We start from the raw sequence: 25,027 nt of genomic DNA, 5'->3' as shown, positions 1-25,027 counted from the left end.
CCTCTCCAGCCACAGTGGAGCCTGCTCAGAAGAGACATCGGTCCCAGCGTCTGGCTCAGCCTGATACTGTGCAGTTGGTTTCTGCTGCTTTCTCAGCCTCAGCCATTGTAGCCAGTACTGGTCAGCGGCGAGCAGACGTCTCTGGGACTAAGTCCTGCTTTTTCCCTTCTGAGCATGCCCAGGGTAAGACCTCTCATTGGAGATCAGGGGTCACATGATAAGGTACTGCTGCAGCTCCCATTGGTCCTCTAGGAAGGTCCTGAAGTTGCTCTGGTATTGCAGCAGCTTTCATTGGTCTTCTAGGAAGGTCCTGAAGCGGCTGCAGCTATAAAAGGTTTGCATGGCCGTACGGCCATGCGCTAGTATCACTTCATGTTATGAGCTTGCGAATTGTGGTCGCGCCTGTATGATTTTATTCAGGGACCCGGCTGAAATAAGCCCCTAGAATACCGGCAGCTCCGGTGAGGAGTTTGTATGATTGTATGCAGGGACCCGGCTGAAATAAGCCCCTAGAATACCGGCACCTCCGGTGAGGAGTTTTTGTGTGCTTCTCTGTGTGCGTGACCACTGACTGCCATCAGCTCAGCAGTTAGCTGTGTTCCCCTGTAACGCTAACAGGGCACAGCGTGTTCTTTTCTGTGTGACTCAGTGAAGTAACTGAGTTCACTTATACCGCCATATAGTGCCGTCATTTTCTAGCAGCCAGTTGTCTCCTGCACGGTGGACCCCAGGCTGCGAACGCACCAAGTCCTCACATATGCCAGCACATTTCAGGAAGTCAACTCCTTCAGTTCCGTTGGAGAAGAAATAGTAATCAGTTTAGATGCGAATTTAATTTGTAGCGGAGAGAACTGAGTCCAATTGTAGGGTATTCTGGCTTATAGAAGCTCACGTGTAATGGATTGACATAATTTCCGCTTTTGCAGAGTTTCTTTAGATAGGTCTTTAAAAAAGGTTAAATGACTATACGGAGAAGAGAGGAATCTTGGCTCTTTTGATATACCCAGTAGTGTGTTTCTTACCCAGTTGGGGTAAAATGAGACAATAACATCTGTTGTCACATCAGATGGAAGAGCAGATGGCCTGCGTACTCTAAAGGCCTTTTCAATTAAGTTTACCCCTTAGGCGTTAGGAATTAGATGAGAAATTAGCGAATAAATTTAATCCCTTAACTGGAAGTTTGGGACCGACTTCGGAATCTCTCTGGTCTTCACATTCCTTTTGAAGTCTTCCAAATTAGCTAGACTGTTTCTGAAGGAAGTAATATCCTTCTGGATGTTTTCCAATGAATCTGAGATTGTAGGGAGATCCTGCATTTCTTTAGTGTGTGAAGTCTCGTAAATTTTGTATGTGGAATTAATTCTTTCTGTTACATCGGAAGATCTGTTAGATGCCCCTTTAATATTTGAAAGTGTAGCATCAGCTATGTGCGAAAAAGTATCTTTAAAAAGTGTCTTGATGAAAGTCTCAGATGCCTTAGCTATATTCAAATGCGTAGAATCAACAAATTCTGTTTCGCTTTCAGAAGATATTTTTGAGTTGTCATCTTTAATAGAATCTTTTCTTAGAATATTCACCGATAATAAAAGGGCCTTGCATATGTTGATCATGAAATTTTCTGATGGATGATCCTCAGTGGCTCGTATATTGTCTATTAATGAATTATGAGAAGCGCATTGCCCTTCTAGTTCTCTTTGTACCAATTTTCCAGAATCATTTTTTTGTGGAAATTCTATGGTTTCGGAACTTTCACAACTCTTTGAATTTTCTGAGGAAGGAAATGAATATGAATATAAGGATGAGATATCATCGGGATCCATGTCGTCGGAAGAATAACCACCTATATAACCAAAAGAATACTCTCCAAATGTCCCAATTAGTGTTGAGCGATACCTTCCGATATCGGAAAGTATCGGTATCGGAAAGTTTCGGCCGATACCGTCAAAGTATCGGATCTAATCCGATACCGATACCCGATCCCAATGCAAGTCAATGGGACGAAAATATCGGAATTAAAATAAACCCTTTCTTAACTTGTAGGTTCATTCTACATGAAGGAAAACAACTAAGAATAATGTAGGATGTATTGGGGGACTTGGCGGAGACATTAAAGGCACAGAGGTTTAGCCCAATCTAATAGAATAGCAGGATTTTGTTTTGTTTTTTATGACGTTCGGCGTTAGAAAGATTTTGACTATGTTCATTTTTTTTTTATTTTGTCAGATATTGATGTTTCACTACTTCCATGCCCTTCACCTTCTTTTTTACTTCTCCCACACTTTCTTCTTCATTATCCTCATCATCAACTTCTTCACCTTATTCATCTTCTTCATCTTCTACCTATTATTTTTTTTTGTTACATACATTGTTCATATTCTTTTTATTTTACTATTATCTTCTTCATATTCAACTTCTTCATCATATTCTTATTTGTGACAGGCATTCCCGTAGTTGTTATCTATAAAAATTTGAAGATTACACCTTTCGTTCTGCCTGTCACAAAACAGTTACATTTGTCCGCGTTAGTAGTAGAGCGTCGGGTGGTTTCGTCAAACTCAATTTGACAGGTGGGCACGCCCCTATCAGAGTGTATCAAAGTGTGTAACCCCACCCCTCCCCTGTCTTCTAACAGCAGCTGTGTGACAGCTCTCCCTCCCTTTTTATATAGTTTAATATAATTATCACTGTATTTGATACAGTGTTTATTATCCCAGTAGTTGTTTTATATTAGATTAATGTGATGTATTAGAGCTTACTCTTGTTTGACAAGCCTGTGATAGTAGAAACACAGGCTCATTCTCCCTAGCACAGTGTTTAATATTGTTAATACAGTGTTTATTATCCCAGTAGTTGTTTTATATTAGATTAATGTGATGTATTAGAGCTTACTCTTGTTTGACAAGCCTGTGATAGTAGAAACACAGGCTCATTCTCCCTAGCACAGTGTTTAATATTGTTAATACAGTGTTTATTATCCCAGTAATACACAATAGCTGTTTATATCTCATTTATATGTGTTTTATAATGGGCGCATTATGTATGCGGCCATATTACAACCCCGAAAGTATGAAGCGTGGTGTTTTATACGTTTATAAAAAAGCAAAAGACACGGTATTGTAAAAATGAAAAAGATTTATTGTAAAATAAACACAACTCAAAGACATTTCAATGTTGCATCGTACAAAATAAATAGCACAATGATTATACAGCAGTACACTTCTTACAAAATAAATAGCATCGTTTGAATATACATCATTACTAGTGTTGAGCATTCCGATACTGCAAGTATCGGGTATCGGCCGATACTTGCTGTATCGGAATTTCCGATACCGAGATCCGATACTTTTGTGGTATCGGGTATCGGGTATCGCAACAACATTAATGTAATAATGTGTAAAAAAGAGAATTAAAATAAAAAATATCGCTATACTCACCTGTCCGACGCAGCCGGGACCTCAGCGAGGGAAGCGGCAGCGTTGTTTGTTTAAATTTCGCGCTTTTACTTGGTTACGTGAAGTCCCGGCTTGTGATTGGTCAGGGCGGCCATGTTGCCGGGACGCGGACCAATCACAGCAAGCCGTGACGAAATTACGTCACGGCTTGCTGTGATTGGTCCGCGTCCCGGCAACATGGCCGCCATTAACCAATCACAAGCCGTGACGTCACGGGAGGCTGGACATGCGCGTATTTTGAAAAGCGCGCGTGTCCAGCCTCCAATGACGTCCCGGCAACATGGCCGCCATTAACCAATCACAAGCCGTGACGTCACGGGAGGCTGGACATGCGCGTATTTTGAAAAGCGCGCGTGTCCAGCCTCCAGTGACGTCCCGGCAACATGGCCGCCATTAACCAATCACAAGCCGTGACGTCACGGGAGGCTGGACATGCGCGTATTTTGAAAAGCGCGCGTGTCCAGCCTCCCGTGACGTCACGGCTTGTGATTGGTTAATGGCGGCCATGTTGCCGGGACGCGGACCAATCACAGCAAGCCGTGACGTAATTTCGTCACGGCTTGCTGTGATTGGTCCGCGTCCCGGCAACATGGCGCCGTGACCAATCATAAGCCGGGACGTCACTGGAGGCTGGACACGCGCGCTTTTCAAAATACGCGCGTGTCCAGCCTCCCGTGACGTCACGGCTTGTGATTGGTTAATGGCGGCCATGTTGCCGGGACGCGGACCAATCACAGCAAGCCGTGACGTAATTTCGTCACGGCTTGCTGTGATTGGTCCACGTCCCGGCAACATGGCCGCCCTGACCAATCACAAGCCGGGAATTCACGTAACCAAGTAAAAGCGCGAATTTTAAACAAACAACGCTGCCGGTTCCCTCGCTGAGGTCCCGGCTGCGTCGGACAGGTGAGTATAGCGATATTTTTTATTTTAATTCTTTCTTTTACACATTAATATGGTTCCCAGGGCCTGAAGGAGAGTTTCCTCTCCTTCAGACCCTGGGAACCATCAGGAATACCGTCCGATACCTGAGTCCCATTGACTTGTATTGGTATCGGGTATCGGTATCGGATTGGATCCGATACTTTGCCGGTATCGGCCGATACTTTCCGATACCGATACTTTCAAGTATCGGACGGTATCGCTCAACACTAATCATTACACTTCTTACAAAATAATATGGTGTTACAAGTCATGCACGTCATATTTATCCAGTACATTCTTTACATCGTGAGCCACATGGTTTGTAGCATCGGTAAAGACCTTTTTTTAGGCAGCAGAGTTCCACGTGTGGTACCTAATGACGGGGAATGTAAAGATTGAATTGCACGCGGCGCCGGAGCTAGCTTCTGCGGCGTAGATACAGAGTGTGCCTCGCTGCTGGAAATTTTTAATCCATCTAAAAGCTTCCTAGTAGTGGGATTACCAACAACTGTAGACGGTATATTTAGCTCGGCCATAGCCTGCATAAATGCTTCCCAACCCGGAGGTAAATTCCGGCCGGTCAGAGCGTGACTCTGCGTAGTACTACGTACCAAATCCAGTAAGTTAGACCCCGGTATTACGGATCCTTTGAAAATAAATTCAGCTTTATTATTCCAGTCTGTAACATTTTTATTCTGTAGTAACCTGTTTAGTAAAAACTCAGCATTCTTTTTATATCTTTGGCTTATGTGCCTGACAATTTCAGCGATCTCTTGATTTTTATCAGAGTCGGTATTTGACAATTGTTGCTGACCAGGATCAGGAGTGCTAACGAGATTTAAAGCCGTTACTTCTTTTGAGCTGTGCCGCGCATGCACCAAGTATCGTTGTAGCACGGTGCTATACATTTTAATTTTCACATCATCGGGAATGTCACGACGTTGTAAAATGTCGCTAATCTCGCCATCAAGGTGGTGAATAACGCTGTCGCGTATGTTAACTGTAGCAGCTGGTCTTAGCTTGTCTAGCACCTGTTTTGGGGTCTAGATACATTTTCTCTGTATGCTCCATTATCTTCCTGCGAATAGGCTTGTTATTATAGGGATTGCAAAAGCTAAAAGAGGGCCGATAAACCCACCGGCCTGATTTAGTAGCCGCTTCTTTTTCTTTATGGATTGAGATCTGTCGCTCAGGGTTCTTATAGCTTTACGCCACTTCTTTAATATGCCCTTTTGATGCTCTTTCAGCGGGATCCTGCCTTTTAAGATGTTTAAAGCAATCTCACCTATGGCTGTAATTAAATCACTGCTCGCACCGCGCAAAATAGACTTTCGGACAGTCGGGGTTGCTTTCACCAGAGTTTTTAAGAGAGCCCAGTTACGCCGGAGTCTCTCAGACATCTTTACATCACAACGCATGCAGTGTAGAATGTCTGATACCTGGGTAAAATTCAATTTTTAGAAACGTTTTTCTTTTGAACATAGACAGCGGGCAACGCTGGTGGAAACAATCCGGTCCTTAAGCGAAGTTCCTCAGGGGTATTAGCTCTCAAATCTACAAGCAAATACCCATAAGGTCCCCGCGTGGCATCCTCAAAAGCTTCTAGGAAAAAACGTGTTTTTCCGGGGTACATCTGCCAAGCTAGAGTTAAAATTTGTAATTTATCTCGGGGGTTATTAAAAAGCACCATGTATTTTGTGTTTAAATTTATCGTACGGCTTTTCTTACCCTGACAAAATATGTTTTGAACCAGGTAGAAAATGCTGAGATTTCTGTGGTGCACATACTTGGTAAAGGCTTTTTCTATCTCACAATTTTCACTAGCACTCTCCATGAGATCATCAACAATAGCCAAATTCACCTTCTCCGGCGGGAATAATTCGACATCTACGAATGTATTCGGCAGACCCTCCACAAATCTGGTGTAGGGAAAAGAGAGAGAGATTTCATCATATAGTTTCTGCCAACACGAATAAAACCAAACAATATTATCGGGTTTCTGAGAAAAATTAGTTTCAATATTATACAGCAGCTGTTTTACAAAATAGCTCTTTCCAGAATTAGACGGCCCTGCTAGAATGCATGAGAATGGGTGTTGCAGGCGTGTATCCATCACCACAATACTCTGCTAATACCCAAAAGGCAGGGTGGTGAAACCATCAATTAGTCGTCGCTTTGTATAAACGCACTTTTGTGTTTTGCGTAACGGCCTCATTTCAATCTCCCAGTACTTTTTATTTCTTACAATGGACGGCTGTTGCACGACAATGCGTTTCTGCGTATCTGTGTCAGAATTGCTCGGGTAGTCCAGAACTAGATCTTTTAGACTGTTGAAATTAATAGATTGAGAGTTACCAACATTTAGTGTTATCCCCTTCACTTTTAAGACGGTTTTACCGGTGTTGAGTTTGTACCCGTAAGTTTTGGGACCCGCGGATACAAATTCTGTGATGTGTGTACCATCGGGTATTTCACTGGTCAGCTCCCCCAGGTAATCGCCTAAAGGCGGTTGCCACTCACCATCTCTCTGTACAAAAATAACAGAATCTGTGTCGTGATAAAGGCACCTCTCCTGCAGCCTGTCCATCAGCGAATAGAGCTCTAGCCGGGCATACGCTGTTGTAAAACATGCTATAAAAATGTTTGTGTTTTTGTTGACTGTGTGATGACCTTTTGCGTATTTCCAGTTAATGGTTGCGGTGTCATCATCAAGGAAATGTAACATCGAGATGTCATAGTAAGGCAGGAACAAATACTTAAAAAGCTCATCTGGATCCCTAACAATGCTGGTACATGATAGATTAGATCTCTGAGCAAACTTCCCCCATAAAGAATTTAAGAAAAGCTTGGAGATCTGCCTCTTAGCAGGGTTGACGGCTATATTTTCAGGTCGTAATTGCACACCTTCTTTTTCAAGAAAGGAGTCAATGTACTGCATTTTCTTGACCTCATCAGTGCACCAGCTAGGGTAACCAGAGGCTTCCTGCTTCTCCCGCAGATGTAATTTAATGTAGGGTGCAAACAGATCATCAGTGGTTTTAGGAAAATGCCATATTTCATAGATGTGCGCGATCCGATACCCTTTTTCTATAGCCATCTCGAGCTCTACAGTGCACCAGGTGCCTGACAATGCACGCTCTTCATCACTATGCGCACAAATATCTGCCTGGGAATTTACAGCGCATGTGTAGCATAGGGGAAACATTAATTTTTTGTTGAGTTTTACCGGTAGAACCGGAAAAAATAAATCTCTCGGTGGGTAGACCTTGACTTTAGCAATGCCAAAGTATTTTTTAATGAAGCCAAAATTGTCATAGATGATGTCTGGATGCCCTACAGGGTATGTTTTAGTTTTGTTTACAAAGGGGTACAGACTGGTGAAATCGTAGTAATGTAAAGTCTCCCCTTCTGCCAGCTGGTGATAGAGCTTAATGGCGTTAGTTCGCCCGCCATAAAGCGCATCACGGGGGTCTAAAGGAACGGGGAATTCCATCTGGTGGAGAAATGATTGAAGGATAGAATCATTTTCAACCATTTCATTCCACTCATGCTCCCACATCACTCTTATTGTGTAGCCGCAGGCCTGTAAGTAGCGCTTTTTAGCTAAAAAGGTGTAATATAACTGGCCGTAGGACGTGTTTGTGACCTTATTCCTGTCATTTTCATTATAGCACACGGGACACCCATGATAAAAACACCCCTGAAATTCAAATGCTATGTGTTGGCCGCTAACATAGGCATAACCATCTAGAAAATATTTCCCGACTCGTTTTTCACCGCCTCTCAATGCGTGGCGGATGTCGATGTTCTCGGAGTGGGCTACATACATGAGCCACTGTATAGCCGGTGACGAGTAGCGCTTTTTTGCCTTGTGATAATTATCACCAGGCAAAATGCCGATGGTCTTTTTTGGAAGAAATTTAAACCTGTACATGGCCATACAAACCGAGGCCAGAGTGATGAGCTGAAAAGGATCAACACAGCTGCTCACTACAATCGTTTGCCTTTGACGCTTACAGTATTTTTTGACATTTTTCTGTGTCATCTGCATAATACGCTCTCTATAGATCTCGCAGGAGCGTCTCAGAATTTCAACATCTTGTTTGCAATAAGATTTTAGCTCAGCCTTGAAGTCAAAAGTTGTATTTACCTGTGTCGCATACCACTCCAGGAACTCTACCTTCTCACCAGGTGACATGTTCTCCGTCCCATAATATTTTACATCGGGTATGGGACCTACATAGTTTTGGTTTTCTCTGGTATTAAAAAAGTGTGGAAAATGTCCTTTGCCTCCTGAAAAACCCATGGCCTGTGGTAATTTGCTGAGTTTCATGGGGATAAAATTTAGAGAGTCTATGAACCTTATAGACAGATCGGGTAGCGTCACACACAAGAGGCGGCCGCCTCGGGTTATCAACTTTACCCGTAGTTTTTCAGAAATCAGCTCCTTAACAATAAAGTATGAGTCGTATCTACCACCATTGTGGGCAATAAATGTGTGATCTGAAAATTTACCGCTTGTAAAGAACTGTACAAAGTCATGTGTACAGGTATCACCCTGAAACTCCCAGGAGGGGTGACCATACAGCGTAGTAGCATAAATGTAATTCGGAATATGCGTGCCTGTCTCCTGCATACATTCAAAATCATAAAAGATATAACAATCCGTCTCATGCTGTGCTACATACCGACGCATGTAACAAAGGTGAGCATCGAATTTATTTATACGGCCGCGACATACAGGGCAGCGCAAACCTTTACATTTATGCTCAGCCTCGCTATTTCTGAAAACAAAACGGTTGCATTTATCACAAAATGTTTTAAGCCTGCAGAATGTTAAGTCGGCTACACCCAATTGCATGTGATAATCTAAGCACTCGCTCGATCGGCAATAAGTCCTGCAAATAGGGCACCTGGGCTGTTGCTCGCCAGTGGCTTCTACACACGCATCTCTCTGACACGATTTACAAAAATACTGTCAGGAGTGACTGCTCTTGTGATGAAACACAGAATTGCAGCGTTCGCAAAAGTAATCAGCGCCGATAAAACCCTTCATATTTTTGATACCGTAGTAATGTTGGTCATGGAACAATATGAATACGGTTTTACCACTAGCTGTATTGCCGCTCTGAAAGTAGCGCCAATCACCCTGGCTATAGTACAGGACTTTAATGGTGACCCCCAAATATTTTTCAAATGCAGGAATGTCGCTAAAGCTCACTAACTGCCCGTCAGGGATGCCCAGCGCTGTGTGTATGTATTTAGAGCGGCTCAGTAAAGCGCCATCAGCGAGACCCGTGTCGTCCATCAGGGCGCACACACTAGCAGCCAAACACAGATTTGTCGTGTAATTGTTAAAATCATACAGCCATTGTCTCTTTTGTTTAATGATCTGACTGCTCGCTATAGATCTCAAGTGCCTTTTTTGTTTTACACCACCACGGCGGTTTTTAATGATGGTGACGACTAGCTTTAGCGAATTGGTTGCTATGCATTCAGCGTTACTTTGAAGTGTACGAGCAACGGCGTTTAAAAAAGATTCAGAATTAAAATCTTCCCTGGTCTGTTTTGTAGCGAAAATAGGGTCTAGAGTATCACCACCTTCAAGTCTTAACTGTACAAAGTCGCCAGGTTCAATGTCCCTGATGATTCTACCCAGTAATGACTGAATGCCATCATGAACGATATTCACACCCTCTACAAATGATTGTACACGCTCCAAATTTACAAATCTAAAATGATTTGTATGTATATGCCCGTTGAAGTTGCGGAGAGGCCTATGATGATGATAGATGCGTTGTAAAAATACTGTATGATCGTTGTACAACACAGCACCATCAGCGTCTGTGTCAACGTCTGAGGCTTGTGAATTTTGTGTAGATGCATGCATGGCATCTGCAGAGTTGTCACGGCTCTGTGAATGCGGGCCTGACGCATGTGGTTGCGACTGTGGCGTCTGTAGTGGTATTGCAGTCCGCATGCCGCCACGCCGCCTCCTAGCGCATAGCGAGCGTCTGGCGCTGACCAACAATTTTAGAGCCCTCTTTATAACTCTAGCCCTATTATAGCTGGGTGATGTTGATTTAGGTGATTTATGCATACCGTGGCCGACCATATTCAGTCATAATGGGCTAGCGGCAGCTGTTGTCTCGCCATCCAGCTGCAGATACCGGAGTGCATATAGTTCGGCCTTATTAGCGTGTGTTGGGGTTTGTGTTGATAATAATTTTTCAAAAGTATCACAAAAAAACATTATGTTGGGGCCCCAGAGTTTGTAGCGTAAGTAACGCGTGAACAGCTCCTGAAACACAGTCATTTCAGCGACCCCCCAACTGCTGGATTCATGCGCCAGATTTGTAGCTGGCGCTTGATTCCTTGGCTTTTTACACAACTTAACACTCGCTGGTAAAGCCCTCTTTAACCGTTTCTTAGCATTAACAGAGTTAGATACACAAGCATGAGATGTGCTACCCAAATTAGAGGCGCCTGTGGGGACAGCGCCAGAGGAGTTAGCAGGTGCAGTTAGATATGCCGCTGGCGGCTGCATAGTGTGTGACATACGTATAATGATCGGTTCCACGGCTGATTGCTTACCATCAGCGAGCTGATCAATCTCACGATCAAGCTCTTCACGAGACCTCGTTGCTGCGGTACCCACGGCGCTTGTTGTGTTTGCTGGGTCTGTAATATGTTTTGTTTTTCGCTTATGTTTTCGGGGTACCTCTACCACTTCTGGATATAGTAGCGTGGGGTCATCCACGCTGCTGATCGATGTCTGCCCAGCACTTGAATGGGGTATTTCACGATGGACCGCAGACACGGGGTTTCCCAGGCCGTGCACCACACAGGTCGACGATGCCGGGGCTGTTCTAACAGGTCCATTAGATGCCTGTATTGCCGGCCACACTGGTACTGCGCCATTCTCGGAGAGCTGTAGCGGCTGTAGAGGTGTTGGTGGTATTTTTCTCATGACTTTGCTTTTAGCTGCAGGAAAGATTATACATGTGTCAGATATGTGTCAGATATGTGCCAGATATGTGTCAGATATGTGTGTGATCAGGATCTCATTGGAGAAGCACGTGTATCATTGGTTGTACAGAGAGCGTGCACGTATATCAAAATATACACTTACGGACTAGCGCTGTGGGTCAGATGACCGCCGTGGCGACTTCTGGAGCTTCTGCGGGGTTCTCCACTAGCAGGTGTATATTCTCTTTTGTGAAAATCCTTCTAGGCTTCAGTTTGCAAGCTATAAATAAAGATATAGGCCTTAGTAGTGACGAGGTGACTTTTCTCAGAGCGGTTGTGCAAAACCACGTTTTCATACGATTGATACCTTTTCCTTTCTTGCTCGCAACTCCTCGCGGTTTTTTAGGGGCTCTAGAAAAGCCGGATTACTCACCGGTAATGCTCTTTTAATGAGTCCACGACAGCACCCCACATGAGAGAGAGGGATCCGCCCATAGGAACAGGAAACCTACAGAATAAAAGGAGGCGGTCCCCTCTCCTCCTCAGTTTAGTTTACAGAGTATAAAAAGGGAACCGCAAAAGCTTTAGTATTAATTCTTATTCAGCAAAATATCTTAAAAACTCTATACAACCATTATTTGTGAATTAAAGAAAGGGCTGTGCATAATCAGGGAGGGTTGTAAATGGGTGCTGTCGTGGACTCATTAAAAGAGCATTACCGGTGAGTAATCCGGCTTTTTACCCTTCGCCACGACAGCACCCCACATGAGAGACTTTCAGAGAGTTATTACTCGGGTGGGATTATTGTACTAAGCACAGCTCTACCAAAGGTCAAATCAGACGATGAAGATAGATCAAGTCTATAATGGTTGTAAAAGGTAGAAGGTGTAGACCAAGTTGCGGCCTTACATATTAGATGGATCGGGACATCCGCTTGTTCCGCCCAGGAGGAAGCCATGGCTCGTGTTGAGTGCGCTTTAATACCCACTGGAGGAATCTCGCCTTTCGATGTATAGGCCAAGCAGATAGCATCTCTGATCCACCGAGATATGGTAGCTCTTGTGACCCCATGTCCTTTCTTGTGGCCCTGAAAGGAGATAAACAGAGCCCTACTCTCCCTCCATGTTTGACACCTTTCTATATAAGTCAGGATGGCTCTTCTGACATCTAAGGTGTGGAACTTATGTTGTTCAGGGGTTACAGGAGAATCAAAAAAGGAAGGGAGAAATATTTCCTGTGACCTGTGGTAGGTGGATGCTACCTTAGGGAGGTATGAGGGGTCTGGTTTTAGGACTATTCGGTCATGGAATGTCAGTAAGAATGGTGGGTCTACCGATAGGGCCTGGATGTCGCTAACACGTCTGGCTGAGGTCAGGGCTACCAAGAGGGCTACCTTATATGTGAGGACATTTAGAGGTATAGAATCTAGAGGCTCAAATGGGGAGCTGGTTAAGGCTTCTAGCACTAGATTTAAATCCCACGGAGGTATACGGGGAATATGTACTGGGTTACTCCGTTCACAAGACTTAATGAATCTGGAGACCCATCTATCAGCGGCTATATTATATCCATATAAGGCTCCTAACGCTGATATCTGGACTCTTAAGGTGTTCACTGATAGTCCTAATTCTCTACCTTTTTGTAGGAACTCTAGAATAGGTGTTATCGGAACCTGTTTAGTGAATGGTACTGTATGAAAGTCTAAGAATTTTTTCCATACCCTGCTATATATCAGGGTTGTAGATCTTTTCCTACTTAGTAGCAGGGTGTTTACTAGTTGCTCTGAGAAACCCCTTGAAGTTAATAATTGCCGCTCAAGTTCCACGCCGTCAAGTGAAGCCCTTTCACTTGCGGGTGGAAAAACGGCCCCTGGAACAGTAGTTCCTTGTCCAATGGAAGAATCCATGGATCGGATAGACACATGCTCTGGAGGCAGGAGAACCACGGTCTTTTTGGCCAGAAGGGTGCAATGAGGATTACCCTTGCTTGCTCCCTCCTGATCTTCCTGATCACTAGAGGAATTAGAGACATTGGAGGAAAGGCGTAAGCCAGTTTGAAGTTCCAAGGATGGTGTAGAGAGTCCAGCATGTCTGGGTGATCCATGGAGTTCAGGGAAGCGAATCTTTCTACCTGTCTGTTGCCTCTTGTGGCAAATAGATCTATCTGAGGCACTCCCCATGCTTTTGTTATTAGTCTGAACACGGCTCTGTTTAAGGACCATTCTCCCTGGCGCAGCCTGTTTCGGCTGAGGTAGTCCGCTTTGGTATTCTCTATTCCTCTGATGTGTAGGGCAGTTAGGGACGCAAGATGAGTCTCTGCAAATTGGAAGATCTCCCCTGCGATGGTCATCAGACTTCCTGACCGTGTACCGCCCTGGCGGTTTACATAGGCCACTGTGGTGGAGTTGTCTGAGAAAACTCTTACATCTGCTCCTTGGATCTGTGGAAGAAAATAATTTAAGGCTTTCCCTACTGCTGTTAACTCTTTCCAATTTGACGAACATGATGATTCTGACCGATTCCAGGTATCCTGGACTATATCATCCTCCATATGTGCACCCCATCCCGTAGGGCTGGCGTCCGTAGTAATTATTTTGGATGGATCTATTATCCATGGTACACCCCCTGAAAGGTGTCCCATATCTAGCCACCAGGATAGAGATTCTATGACATCTCTAGAGAGAGTTAGTTTACTCTCTAGGTGTCCTTCCCGTCCCTGGGCTGACAATACTTCGTACTGTAATTGGCGGGTATGGAATTGCGCCCATGGTACAGCCGGGATACATGAGGACAATGATCCCAGTAAGGACATAGCCTTCCTTAGAGTCATGTAGGGGTTTTTTATCGCTTCTGACACTTTTGACTGTATAGTCCTTTTCTTTGAATGCGGGAGGAAGCTTTTTTACATCACAACGCATGCAGCGTAGAATGTCTGATACCTGGGTAAAATTCAATTTTTAGAAACGTTTTTCTTTTGAACATAGACAGCGGGCAACGCTGGTGGAAACAATCCGGTCCTTAAGCGAAGTTCCTCAGGGGTATTAGCTCTCAAATCTACAAGCGAATACCCATAAGGTCCCCGCGTGGCATCCTCAAAAGCTTCTAGGAAAAAACGTGTTTTTCCGGGGTACATCTGCCAAGCTAGAGTTAAAATTTGTAATTTATCTCGGGGGTTATTAAAAAGCACCATGTATTTTGTGTTTAAATTTATCGTACGGCTTTTCTTACCCTGACAAAATATGTTTTGAACCAGGTAGAAAATGCTGAGATTTCTGTGGTGCACATACTTGGTAAAGGCTTTTTCTATCTCACAATTTTCACTAGCACTCTCCATGAGATCATCAACAATAGCCAAATTCACCTTCTCCGGCGGGAATAATTCGACATCTACGAATGTATTCGGCAGACCCTCCACAAATCTGGTGTAGGGAAAAGAGAGAGAGATTTCATCATATAGTTTCTGCCAACACGAATAAAACCAAACAATATTATCGGGTTTCTGAGAAAAATTAGTTTCAATATTATACAGCAGCTGTTTTACAAAATAGCTCTTTCCAGAATTAGACGGCCCTGCTAGAATGCATGAGAATGGGTGTTGCAGGCGTGTATCCATCACCACAATACTCTGCTAATACCCAAAAGGCAGGGTGGTGAAACCATCAATTAGTCGTCGCTTTGTATAAACGCACTTTTGTGTTTTGCGTAACGGCCTCATTTCAATCTCCCAGTACTTTTTATTTCTTACAATGGACGGCTGTTGCACGACAATGCGTTTCTGCGTATCTGTGTCAGAATTGCTCGGGTAGTCCAGAACTAGATCTTTTAGACTGTTGAAATTAATAGATTGAGAGTTACCAACATTTAGTGTTATCCCCTTCACTTTTAAGACGGTTTTACCGGTGTTGAGTTTGTACCCGTAAGTTTTGGGACCCGCGGATACAAATTCTGTGATGTGTGTACCATCGGGTATTTCACTGGTCAGCTCCCCCAGGTAATCGCCTAAAGGCGGTTGCCACTCACCATCTCTCTGTACAAAAATAACAGAATCTGTGTCGTGATAAAGGCACCTCTCCTGCAGCCTGTCCATCAGCGAATAGAGCTCTAGCCGGGCATACGCTGTTGTAAAACACGCTATAAAAATGTTTGTGTTTTTGTTGACTGTGTGATGACCTTTTGCGTATTTCCAGTTAATGGTTGCGGTGTCATCATCAAGGAAATGTAACATCGAGATGTCATAGTAAGGCAGGAACAAATACTTAAAAAGCTCATCTGGATCCCTAACAATGCTGGTACATGATAGATTAGATCTCTGAGCAAACTTCCCCCATAAAGAATTTAAGAAAAGCTTGGAGATCTGCCTCTTAGCAGGGTTGACGGCTATATTTTCAGGTCGTAATTGCACACCTTCTTTTTCAAGAAAGGAGTCAATGTACTGCCTTTTCTTGACCTCATCAGTGCACCAGCTAGGGTAACCAGAGGCTTCCTGCTTCTCCCGCAGATGTAATTTAATGTAGGGTGCAAACAGATCATCAGTGGTTTTAGGAAAATGCCATATTTCATAGATGTGTGCGATCCGATACCCTTTTTCTATAGCCATCTCGAGCTCTACAGTGCACCAGGTGCCTGACAATGCACGCTCTTCATCACTATGCGCACAAATATCTGCCTGGGAATTTACAGCGCATGTGTAGCATAGGGGAAACATTAATTTTTTGTTGAGTTTTACCGGTAGAACCGGAAAAAATAAATCTCTCGGTGGGTAGACCTTGACTTTAGCAATGCCAAAGTATTTTTTAATGAAGCCAAAATTGTCATAGATGATGTCTGGATGCCCTACAGGGTATGTTTTAGTTTTGTTTACAAAGGGGTACAGACTGGTGAAATCGTAGTAATGTAAAGTCTCCCCTTCTGCCAGCTGGTGATAGAGCTTAATGGCGTTAGTTCGCCCGCCATAAAGCGCATCACGGGGGTCTAAAGGAACGGGGAATTCCATCTGGTGGAGAAATGATTGAAGGATAGAATCATTTTCAACCATTTCATTCCACTCATGCTCCTGCTCCCACATCACTCTTATTGTGTAGCCGCAGGCCTGTAAGTAGCGCTTTTTAGCTAAAAAGGTGTAATATAACTGGCCGTAGGACGTGTTTGTGACCTTATTCCTGTCATTTTCATTATAGCACACGGGACACCCATGATAAAAACACCCCTGAAATTCAAATGCTATGCGTTGGCCGCTAACATAGGCATAACCATCTAGAAAATATTTCCCGACTCGTTTTTCACCGCCTCTCAATGCGTGGCGGATGTCGATGTTCTCGGAGTGGGCTACATACATGAGCCACTGTATAGCCGGTGACGAGTAGCGCTTTTTTGCCTTGTGATAATTATCACCAGGCAAAATGCCGATGGTCTTTTTTGGAAGAAATTTAAACCTGTACATGGCCATACAAACCGAGGCCAGAGTGATGAGCTGAAAAGGATCAACACAGCTGCTCACTACAATCGTTTGCCTTTGACGCTTACAGTATTTTTTGACATTTTTCTGTGTCATCTGCATAATACGCTCTCCATAGATCTCGCAGGAGCGTCTCAGAATTTCAACATCTTGTTTGCAATAAGATTTTAGCTCAGCCTTGAAGTCAAAAGTTGTATTTACCTGTGTCGCATACCACTCCAGGAACTCTACCTTCTCACCAGGTGACATGTTCTCCGTCCCATAATATTTTACATCGGGTATGGGACCTACATAGTTTTGGTTTTCTCTGGTATTAAAAAAGTGTGGAAAATGTCCTTTGCCTCCTGAAAAACCCATGGCCTGTGGTAATTTGCTGAGTTTCATGGGGATAAAATTTAGAGAGTCTATGAACCTTATAGACAGATCGGGTAGCGTCACACACAAGAGGCGGCCGCCTCGGGTTATCAACTTTACCCGTAGTTTTTCAGAAATCAGCTCCTTAACAATAAAGTATGAGTCGTATCTACCACCATTGTGGGCAATAAATGTGTGATCTGAAAATTTACCGCTTGTAAAGAACTGTACAAAGTCATGTGTACAGGTATCACCCTGAAACTCCCAGGAGGGGTGACCATACAGCGTAGTAGCATAAATGTAATTCGGAATATGCGTGCCTGTCTCCTGCATACATTCAAAATCATAAAAGATATAACAATCCGTCTCATGCTGTGCTACATACCGACGCATGTAACAAAGGTGAGCATCGAATTTATTTATACGGCCGCGACATACAGGGCAGCGCAAACCTTTACATTTATGCTCAGCCTCGCTATTTCTGAAAACAAAACGGTTGCATTTATCACAAAATGTTTTAAGCCTGCAGAATGTTAAGTCGGCTACACCCAATTGCATGTGATAATCTAAGCACTCGCTCGATCGGCAATAAGTCCTGCAAATAGGGCACCTGGGCTGTTGCTCGCCAGTGGCTTCTACACACGCATCTCTCTGACACGATTTACAAAAATACTGTCAGGAGTGACTGCTCTTGTGATGAAACACAGAATTGCAGCGTTCGCAAAAGTAATCAGCGCCGATAAAACCCTTCATATTTTTGATACCGTAGTAATGTTGGTCATGGAACAATATGAATACGGTTTTACCACTAGCTGTATTGCCGCTCTGAAAGTAGCGCCAATCACCCTGGCTATAGTACAGGACTTTAATGGTGACCCCCAAATATTTTTCAAATGCAGGAATGTCGCTAAAGCTCACTAACTGCCCGTCAGGGATGCCCAGCGCTGTGTGTATGTATTTAGAGCGGCTCAGTAAAGCGCCATCAGCGAGACCCGTGTCGTCCATCAGGGCGCACACACTAGCAGCCAAACACAGATTTGTCGTGTAATTGTTAAAATCATACAGCCATTGTCTCTTTTGTTTAATGATCCGACTGCTCGCTATAGATCTCAAGTGCCTTTTTTGTTTTACACCACCACGGCGGTTTTTAATGATGGTGACGACTAGCTTTAGCGAATTGGTTGCTATGCATTCAGCGTTACTTTGAAGTGTACGGGCAACGGCGTTTAAAAAAGATTCAGAATTAAAATCTTCCCTGGTCTGTTTTGTAGCGAAAATAGGGTCTAGAGTATCACCACCTTCAAGTCTTAACTGTACAAAGTCGCCAGGTTCAATGTCCCTGATGATTCTACCCAGTAATGACTGAATGCCATCATGAACGATATTCACACCCTCTACAAATGATTGTACACGCTCCAAATTTACAAATCTAAAATGATTTGTATGTATATGCCCGTTGAAGTTGCGGAGAGGCCTATGATGATGATAGATGCGTTGTAAAAATACTGTATGATCGTTGTACAACACAGCACCATCAGCGTCTGTGTCAACGTCTGAGGCTTGTGAATTTTGTGTAGATGCATGCATGGCATCTGCAGAGTTGTCACGGCTCTGTGAATGCGGGCCTGACGCATGTGGTTGCGACTGTGGCGTCTGTAGTGGTATTGCAGTCCGCATGCCGCCACGCCGCCTCCTAGCGCATAGCGAGCGTCTGGCGCTGACCAACAATTTTAGAGCCCTCTTTATAACTCTAGCCCTATTATAGCTGGGTGATGTTGATTTAGGTGATTTATGCATACCGTGGCCGACCATATTCAGTCATAATGGGCTAGCGGCAGCTGTTGTCTCGCCATCCAGCTGCAGATACCGGAGTGCATATAGTTCGGCCTTATTAGCGTGTGTTGGGGTTTGTGTTGATAATAATTTTTCAAAAGTATCACAAAAAACATTATGTTGGGGCCCCAGAGTTTGTAGCGTAAGTAACGCGTGAACAGCTCCTGAAACACAGTCATTTCAGCGACCCCCCAACTGCTGGATTCATGCGCCAGATTTGTAGCTGGCGCTTGATTCCTTGGCTTTTTACACAACTTAACACTCGCTGGTAAAGCCCTCTTTAACCGTTTCTTAGCATTAACAGAGTTAGATACACAAGCATGAGATGTGCTACCCAAATTAGAGGCGCCTGTGGGGACAGCGCCAGAGGAGTTAGCAGGTGCAGTTAGATATGCCGCTGGCGGCTGCATAGTGTGTGACATACGTATAATGATCGGTTCCACGGCTGATTGCTTACCATCAGCGAGCTGATCAATCTCACGATCAAGCTCTTCACGAGACCTCGTTGCTGCGGTACCCACGGCGCTTGTTGTGTTTGCTGGGTCTGTAATATGTTTTGTTTTTCGCTTATGTTTTCGGGGTACCTCTACCACTTCTGGATATAGTAGCGTGGGGTCATCCACGCTGCTGATCGATGTCTGCCCAGCACTTGAATGGGGTATTTCACGATGGACCGCAGACACGGGGTTTCCCAGGCCGTGCACCACACAGGTCGACGATGCCGGGGCTGTTCTAACAGGTCCGTTAGATGCCTGTATTGCCGGCCACACTGGTACTGCGCCATTCTCGGAGAGCTGTAGCGGCTGTAGAGGTGTTGGTGGTATTTTTCTCATGACTTTGCTTTTAGCTGCAGGAAAGATTATACATGTGTCAGATATGTGTCAGATATGTGCCAGATATGTGTCAGATATGTGTGTGATCAGGATCTCATTGGAGAAGCACGTGTATCATTGGTTGTACAGAGAGCGTGCACGTATATCAAAATATACACTTACGGACTAGCGCTGTGGGTCAGATGACCGCCGTGGCGACTTCTGGAGCTTCTGCGGGGTTCTCCACTAGCAGGCTTCAGTTTGCAAGCTATAAATAAAGATATAGGCCTTAGTAGTGACGAGGTGACTTTTCTCAGAGCGGTTGTGCAAAACCACGTTTTCATACGATTGATACCTTTTCCTTTCTTGCTCGCAACTCCTCGCGGTTTTTTAGGGGCTCTAGAAAAGCCGGATTACTCACCGGTAATGCTCTTTTAATGAGTCCACGACAGCACCCCACATGAGAGAGAGGGATCCGCCCATAGGAACAGGAAACCTACAGAATAAAAGGAGGCGGTCCCCTCTCCTCCTCAGTTTAGTTTACAGAGTATAAAAAGGGAACCGCAAAAGCTTTAGTATTAATTCTTATTCAGCAAAATATCTTAAAAACTCTATACAACCATTATTTGTGAATTAAAGAAAGGGCTGTGCATAATCAGGGAGGGTTGTAAATGGGTGCTGTCGTGGACTCATTAAAAGAGCATTACCGGTGAGTAATCCGGCTTTTTACCCTTCGCCACGACAGCACCCCACATGAGAGACTTTCAGAGAGTTATTACTCGGGTGGGATTATTGTACTAAGCACAGCTCTACCAAAGGTCAAATCAGACGATGAAGATAGATCAAGTCTATAATGGTTGTAAAAGGTAGAAGGTGTAGACCAAGTTGCGGCCTTACATATTAGATGGATCGGGACATCCGCTTGTTCCGCCCAGGAGGAAGCCATGGCTCGTGTTGAGTGCGCTTTAATACCCACTGGAGGAATCTCGCCTTTCGATGTATAGGCCAAGCAGATAGCATCTCTGATCCACCGAGATATGGTAGCTCTTGTGACCCCATGTCCTTTCTTGTGGCCCTGAAAGGAGATAAACAGAGCCCTACTCTCCCTCCATGTTTGACACCTTTCTATATAAGTCAGGATGGCTCTTCTGACATCTAAGGTGTGGAACTTATGTTGTTCAGGGGTTACAGGAGAATCAAAAAAGGAAGGGAGAAATATTTCCTGTGACCTGTGGTAGGTGGATGCTACCTTAGGGAGGTATGAGGGGTCTGGTTTTAGGACTATTCGGTCATGGAATGTCAGTAAGAATGGTGGGTCTACCGATAGGGCCTGGATGTCGCTAACACGTCTGGCTGAGGTCAGGGCTACCAAGAGGGCTACCTTATATGTGAGGACATTTAGAGGTATAGAATCTAGAGGCTCAAATGGGGAGCTGGTTAAGGCTTCTAGCACTAGATTTAAATCCCACGGAGGTAGACGGGGAATATGTACTGGGTTACTCCGTTCACAAGACTTAATGAATCTGGAGACCCATCTATCAGCGGCTATATTATATCCATATAAGGCTCCTAACGCTGATATCTGGACTCTTAAGGTGTTCACTGATAGTCCTAATTCTCTACCTTTTTGTAGGAACTCTAGAATAGGTGTTATCGGAACCTGTTTAGTGAATGGTACTGTATGAAAGTCTAAGAATTTTTTCCATACCCTGCTATATATCAGGGTTGTAGATCTTTTCCTACTTAGTAGCAGGGTGTTTACTAGTTGCTCTGAGAAACCCCTTGAAGTTAATAATTGCCGCTCAAGTTCCACGCCGTCAAGTGAAGCCCTTTCACTTGCGGGTGGAAAAACGGCCCCTGGAACAGTAGTTCCTTGTCCAATGGAAGAATCCATGGATCGGATAGACACATGCTCTGGAGGCAGGAGAACCACGGTCTTTTTGGCCAGAAGGGTGCAATGAGGATTACCCTTGCTTGCTCCCTCCTGATCTTCCTGATCACTAGAGGAATTAGAGACATTGGAGGAAAGGCGTAAGCCAGTTTGAAGTTCCAAGGATGGTGTAGAGAGTCCAGCATGTCTGGGTGATCCATGGAGTTCAGGGAAGCGAATCTTTCTACCTGTCTGTTGCCTCTTGTGGCAAATAGATCTATCTGAGGCACTCCCCATGCTTTTGTTATTAGTCTGAACACGGCTCTGTTTAAGGACCATTCTCCCTGGCGCAGCCTGTTTCGGCTGAGGTAGTCCGCTTTGGTATTCTCTATTCCTCTGATGTGTAGGGCAGTTAGGGACGCAAGATGAGTCTCTGCAAATTGGAAGATCTCCCCTGCGATGGTCATCAGACTTCCTGACTGTGTACCGCCCTGGCGGTTTACATAGGCCACTGTGGTGGAGTTGTCTGAGAAAACTCTTACATCTGCTCCTTGGATCTGTGGAAGAAAATAATTTAAGGCTTTCCCTACTGCTGTTAACTCTTTCCAATTTGACGAACATGATGATTCTGACCGATTCCAGGTATCCTGGACTATATCATCCTCCATATGTGCACCCCATCCCGTAGGGCTGGCGTCCGTAGTAATTATTTTGGATGGATCTATTATCCATGGTACACCCCCTGAAAGGTGTCCCATATCTAGCCACCAGGATAGAGATTCTATGACATCTCTAGAGAGAGTTAGTTTACTCTCTAGGTGTCCTTCCCGTCCCTGGGCTGACAATACTTCGTACTGTAATTGGCGGGTATGGAATTGCGCCCATGGTACAGCCGGGATACATGAGGACAATGATCCCAGTAAGGACATAGCCTTCCTTAGAGTCATGTAGGGGTTTTTTATCGCTTCTGACACTTTTGACTGTATAGTCCTTTTCTTTGAATGCGGGAGGAAGCTTTTTTGACTTACTGAGTCTAGCTGGATCCCTAGAAACATTTGAGTAGTGTCTGGATTCAGCCTGGACTTTTCGAAGTTGATAATCCATCCCAACTCCTGCAGGGATGAGATTGTGTTAGACAACCGCAATTTACATTGAGCTACAGAATTCCCTATTACTAGAAAGTCATCCAGGTAGGGTATTATTAAAGTGTCCCGTTGGCGTAGATGAGCCATTACCTCTAACATCACCTTTGTAAAAATGCGGGGGGCCATAGAAAGCCCAAATGGCATTGCTACATATTGGAAGTGACGAACCTGTCCCTCCAGGATGACCGCTACTCTTAGATACTGCTGGTGTTCGGCATGTATAGGAAGGTGATAGTAAGCATCTTTTAGGTCTATCCCGGCCATGACACACCTAGGGAACAAAAGCTTGATGGTAGAACTAATGGATTCCATTTTGAAAGTGTGGTTACGTAAAAAGGAATTTAGTTTTTTGAGGTTTATGATGGTTCTGAATGAACCATCTGGTTTATTGATCAAGAATAAAGGGGAATAGAACCCCCTCCCTTCTTGATCCCGGGGAACTTCTATCAATACTTTTTTAGATAGAAGCGATAGGATCTCTGATTCCAGAGCTTCTTGTTGTTGTTGACCTCTCGGAGATGTTACAATAAAAGAATCCCAAGGGATTCTATCAAATTCTAATTTTAATCCATTCCCAATAATGTCCAGAATCCAAGGACTGGATGTTATTAATTTCCATTTAGCAGCGAAATATTTCAATCTACCGCCCACTTCATAATTAACGGTACTTGTTACGTTTTGGGTTATAGGATCCGGAAAACAGAGCACCTTTTTGTTTTGGATCCCTTGCCTCCCAGCGCTCCCTTTGCTCAGTGGGTTTATTCCTGGTGAAGGGGCGTCTCCTGAAAGCTCTCCTGTAAGAGGGAAGGTACTGGTTAGGGAAGCCTTTCTTCCGCTCTCCTGCTTTATTTAAGAGCTCGTCCAGAGCTTTCCCAAATAGGAACTCACCCTGGCAGGGGATCGCACAAAGTTTTGCTTTGGCCTGTGCGTCCCCTTTCCAATTCTTCAACCAGAGTGCTCGCCGGGCTGTGTTTACTAGGCCGGCTGACCTGGCTGTTAGGCGTAGCGAATCCACCGAGGCGTCGGCTAGAAATGCTACTGCATCTTTCATTAGAGGGATTTTCGACAGAATTGTATTTCTGGAAGCTCCACTTCTAATTTGTTCCTCCAGCTGCTCCGTCCATACTAGCAGTGACCTTGCAGTACAGGTGCTAGAGATGGCTGGTCTGAATGCCCCCGTATTAGCCTCCCATGACCTTTTAAGCAAGGCTTCTGCTTTCCGGTCTAACGGATCAGTTAGCGTCCCTGAGTCCTCCACAGGCAAGACCGACTGTTTAGAAGTTGAAGCCACTGCAGCATCAACTTTTGGTACCTTTTGCCAGGAATTAAGTTCTTCATCACTGAAGGGGTAGCGTCTTTTAGCAGAGGATGGTAAAAATCCTCTTGTATGCTGTTTCTCCCACTCTTTTTTAACCAGCTCCTTAATTGTGGGTATGGCGGGGAAGGACCTTCGTTTTCTTTGTCCTAACCCCGCGAACATGATGTCCTGCGCTGACTTCTTTCCCTTCTCCTCTGGGCACCCCATCGTGCTCCTGACGGCTTTGACTAAACTGTCTACACCGCTATTTGGTAGACAAAGCCCTCCTTCATATTCCGATGAACTTGGCTGGGACTCCTCTTCATCAGAGGATTTTTGCACTACCTCTGACTCCGAGCTTACTGGAGATCGGGACCTGCTAGGCTGGCGGGTACTGGTGCTACTTGTATGGGCCAGACCATGCATCTCTTCCCGAATTATGGCTCTAACGTCAGATGGAGTCATTACGTTTTCTTGCCGTAAGGTCAGAACGATGCACTCTGCACATAACCTCTTAGTATATGAGTCCGGGAGGGGTTGCAAGCATAAGGCACATTCTCTGTGTTTGGTTTTATGTGTCCTTTTCTTAGTCTAGAGGAAGGGGATATAGGAGGAACATATATCAGCATATGGGAAGAGACTCTTTTTAAAAACTCACCCAGTGAAGCTGACAGGTACCGGTTCTGGAGGCGGATTCTTAGCTGAAAGACCTTTCTGTTTGGTGGCAGATCGCTTTTCCTGGGATCGATCTCCACTTTTGGTGCTGCTCCTGGCGCTTGTCTCCTTACTGGGAGACTGCTCTGTTGCAGACAAGTGCGCTACATCGGCCGGTGAAGCCATACTTACACACACCGGCCGACGCTAGCGCTGCACTTTTAAATCTGGCGCCGAATCTCCTGCCTCCCCGGACCCAACCC

General features: G+C 44.6%; 1 protein-coding gene across 1 annotated transcript; it reads right to left on the bottom strand.

Annotated features, from left to right (window-relative positions):
- Positions 1–21,283: 21,283 nt before the first annotated feature.
- On the bottom strand, positions 21,284–23,125 carry LOC143764956 (uncharacterized). Its single transcript, XM_077251109.1, has 2 exons — positions 22,697–23,125; positions 21,284–22,225 (listed from the first exon to the last, which is right to left on the bottom strand). Exons 1-2 carry the CDS (start codon positions 23,123–23,125, stop codon positions 21,587–21,589), a joined length of 1,068 nt encoding a protein of 355 aa, XP_077107224.1. The 3' UTR covers positions 21,284–21,586.
- Between the last annotated feature and the right edge of the window lie 1,902 nt (positions 23,126–25,027).

Source organism: Ranitomeya variabilis, chromosome 4 (assembly GCF_051348905.1).
Source record: "Ranitomeya variabilis isolate aRanVar5 chromosome 4, aRanVar5.hap1, whole genome shotgun sequence".
Classification (NCBI taxonomy): domain Eukaryota; kingdom Metazoa; phylum Chordata; class Amphibia; order Anura; family Dendrobatidae; genus Ranitomeya; species Ranitomeya variabilis.
Note: the sequence above shows the minus strand (reverse complement) of the source record. Positions and strands in the feature narration are given on the sequence as shown.

Excerpts from the sequence above, each read along its gene's own strand:
- LOC143764956 (XM_077251109.1), bottom strand. The coding sequence starts at position 23,125 with ATGGAATCCATTAGTTCTACCATCAAGCTTTTGTTCCCTAGGTGTGTC. Across the intron at positions 22,226-22,696 it reads TAGGGATCCAGCTAGACTCA|ATCCAAGGAGCAGATGTAAG; the intron begins GTAAGTCAAAAA and ends TTTCTTCCACAG.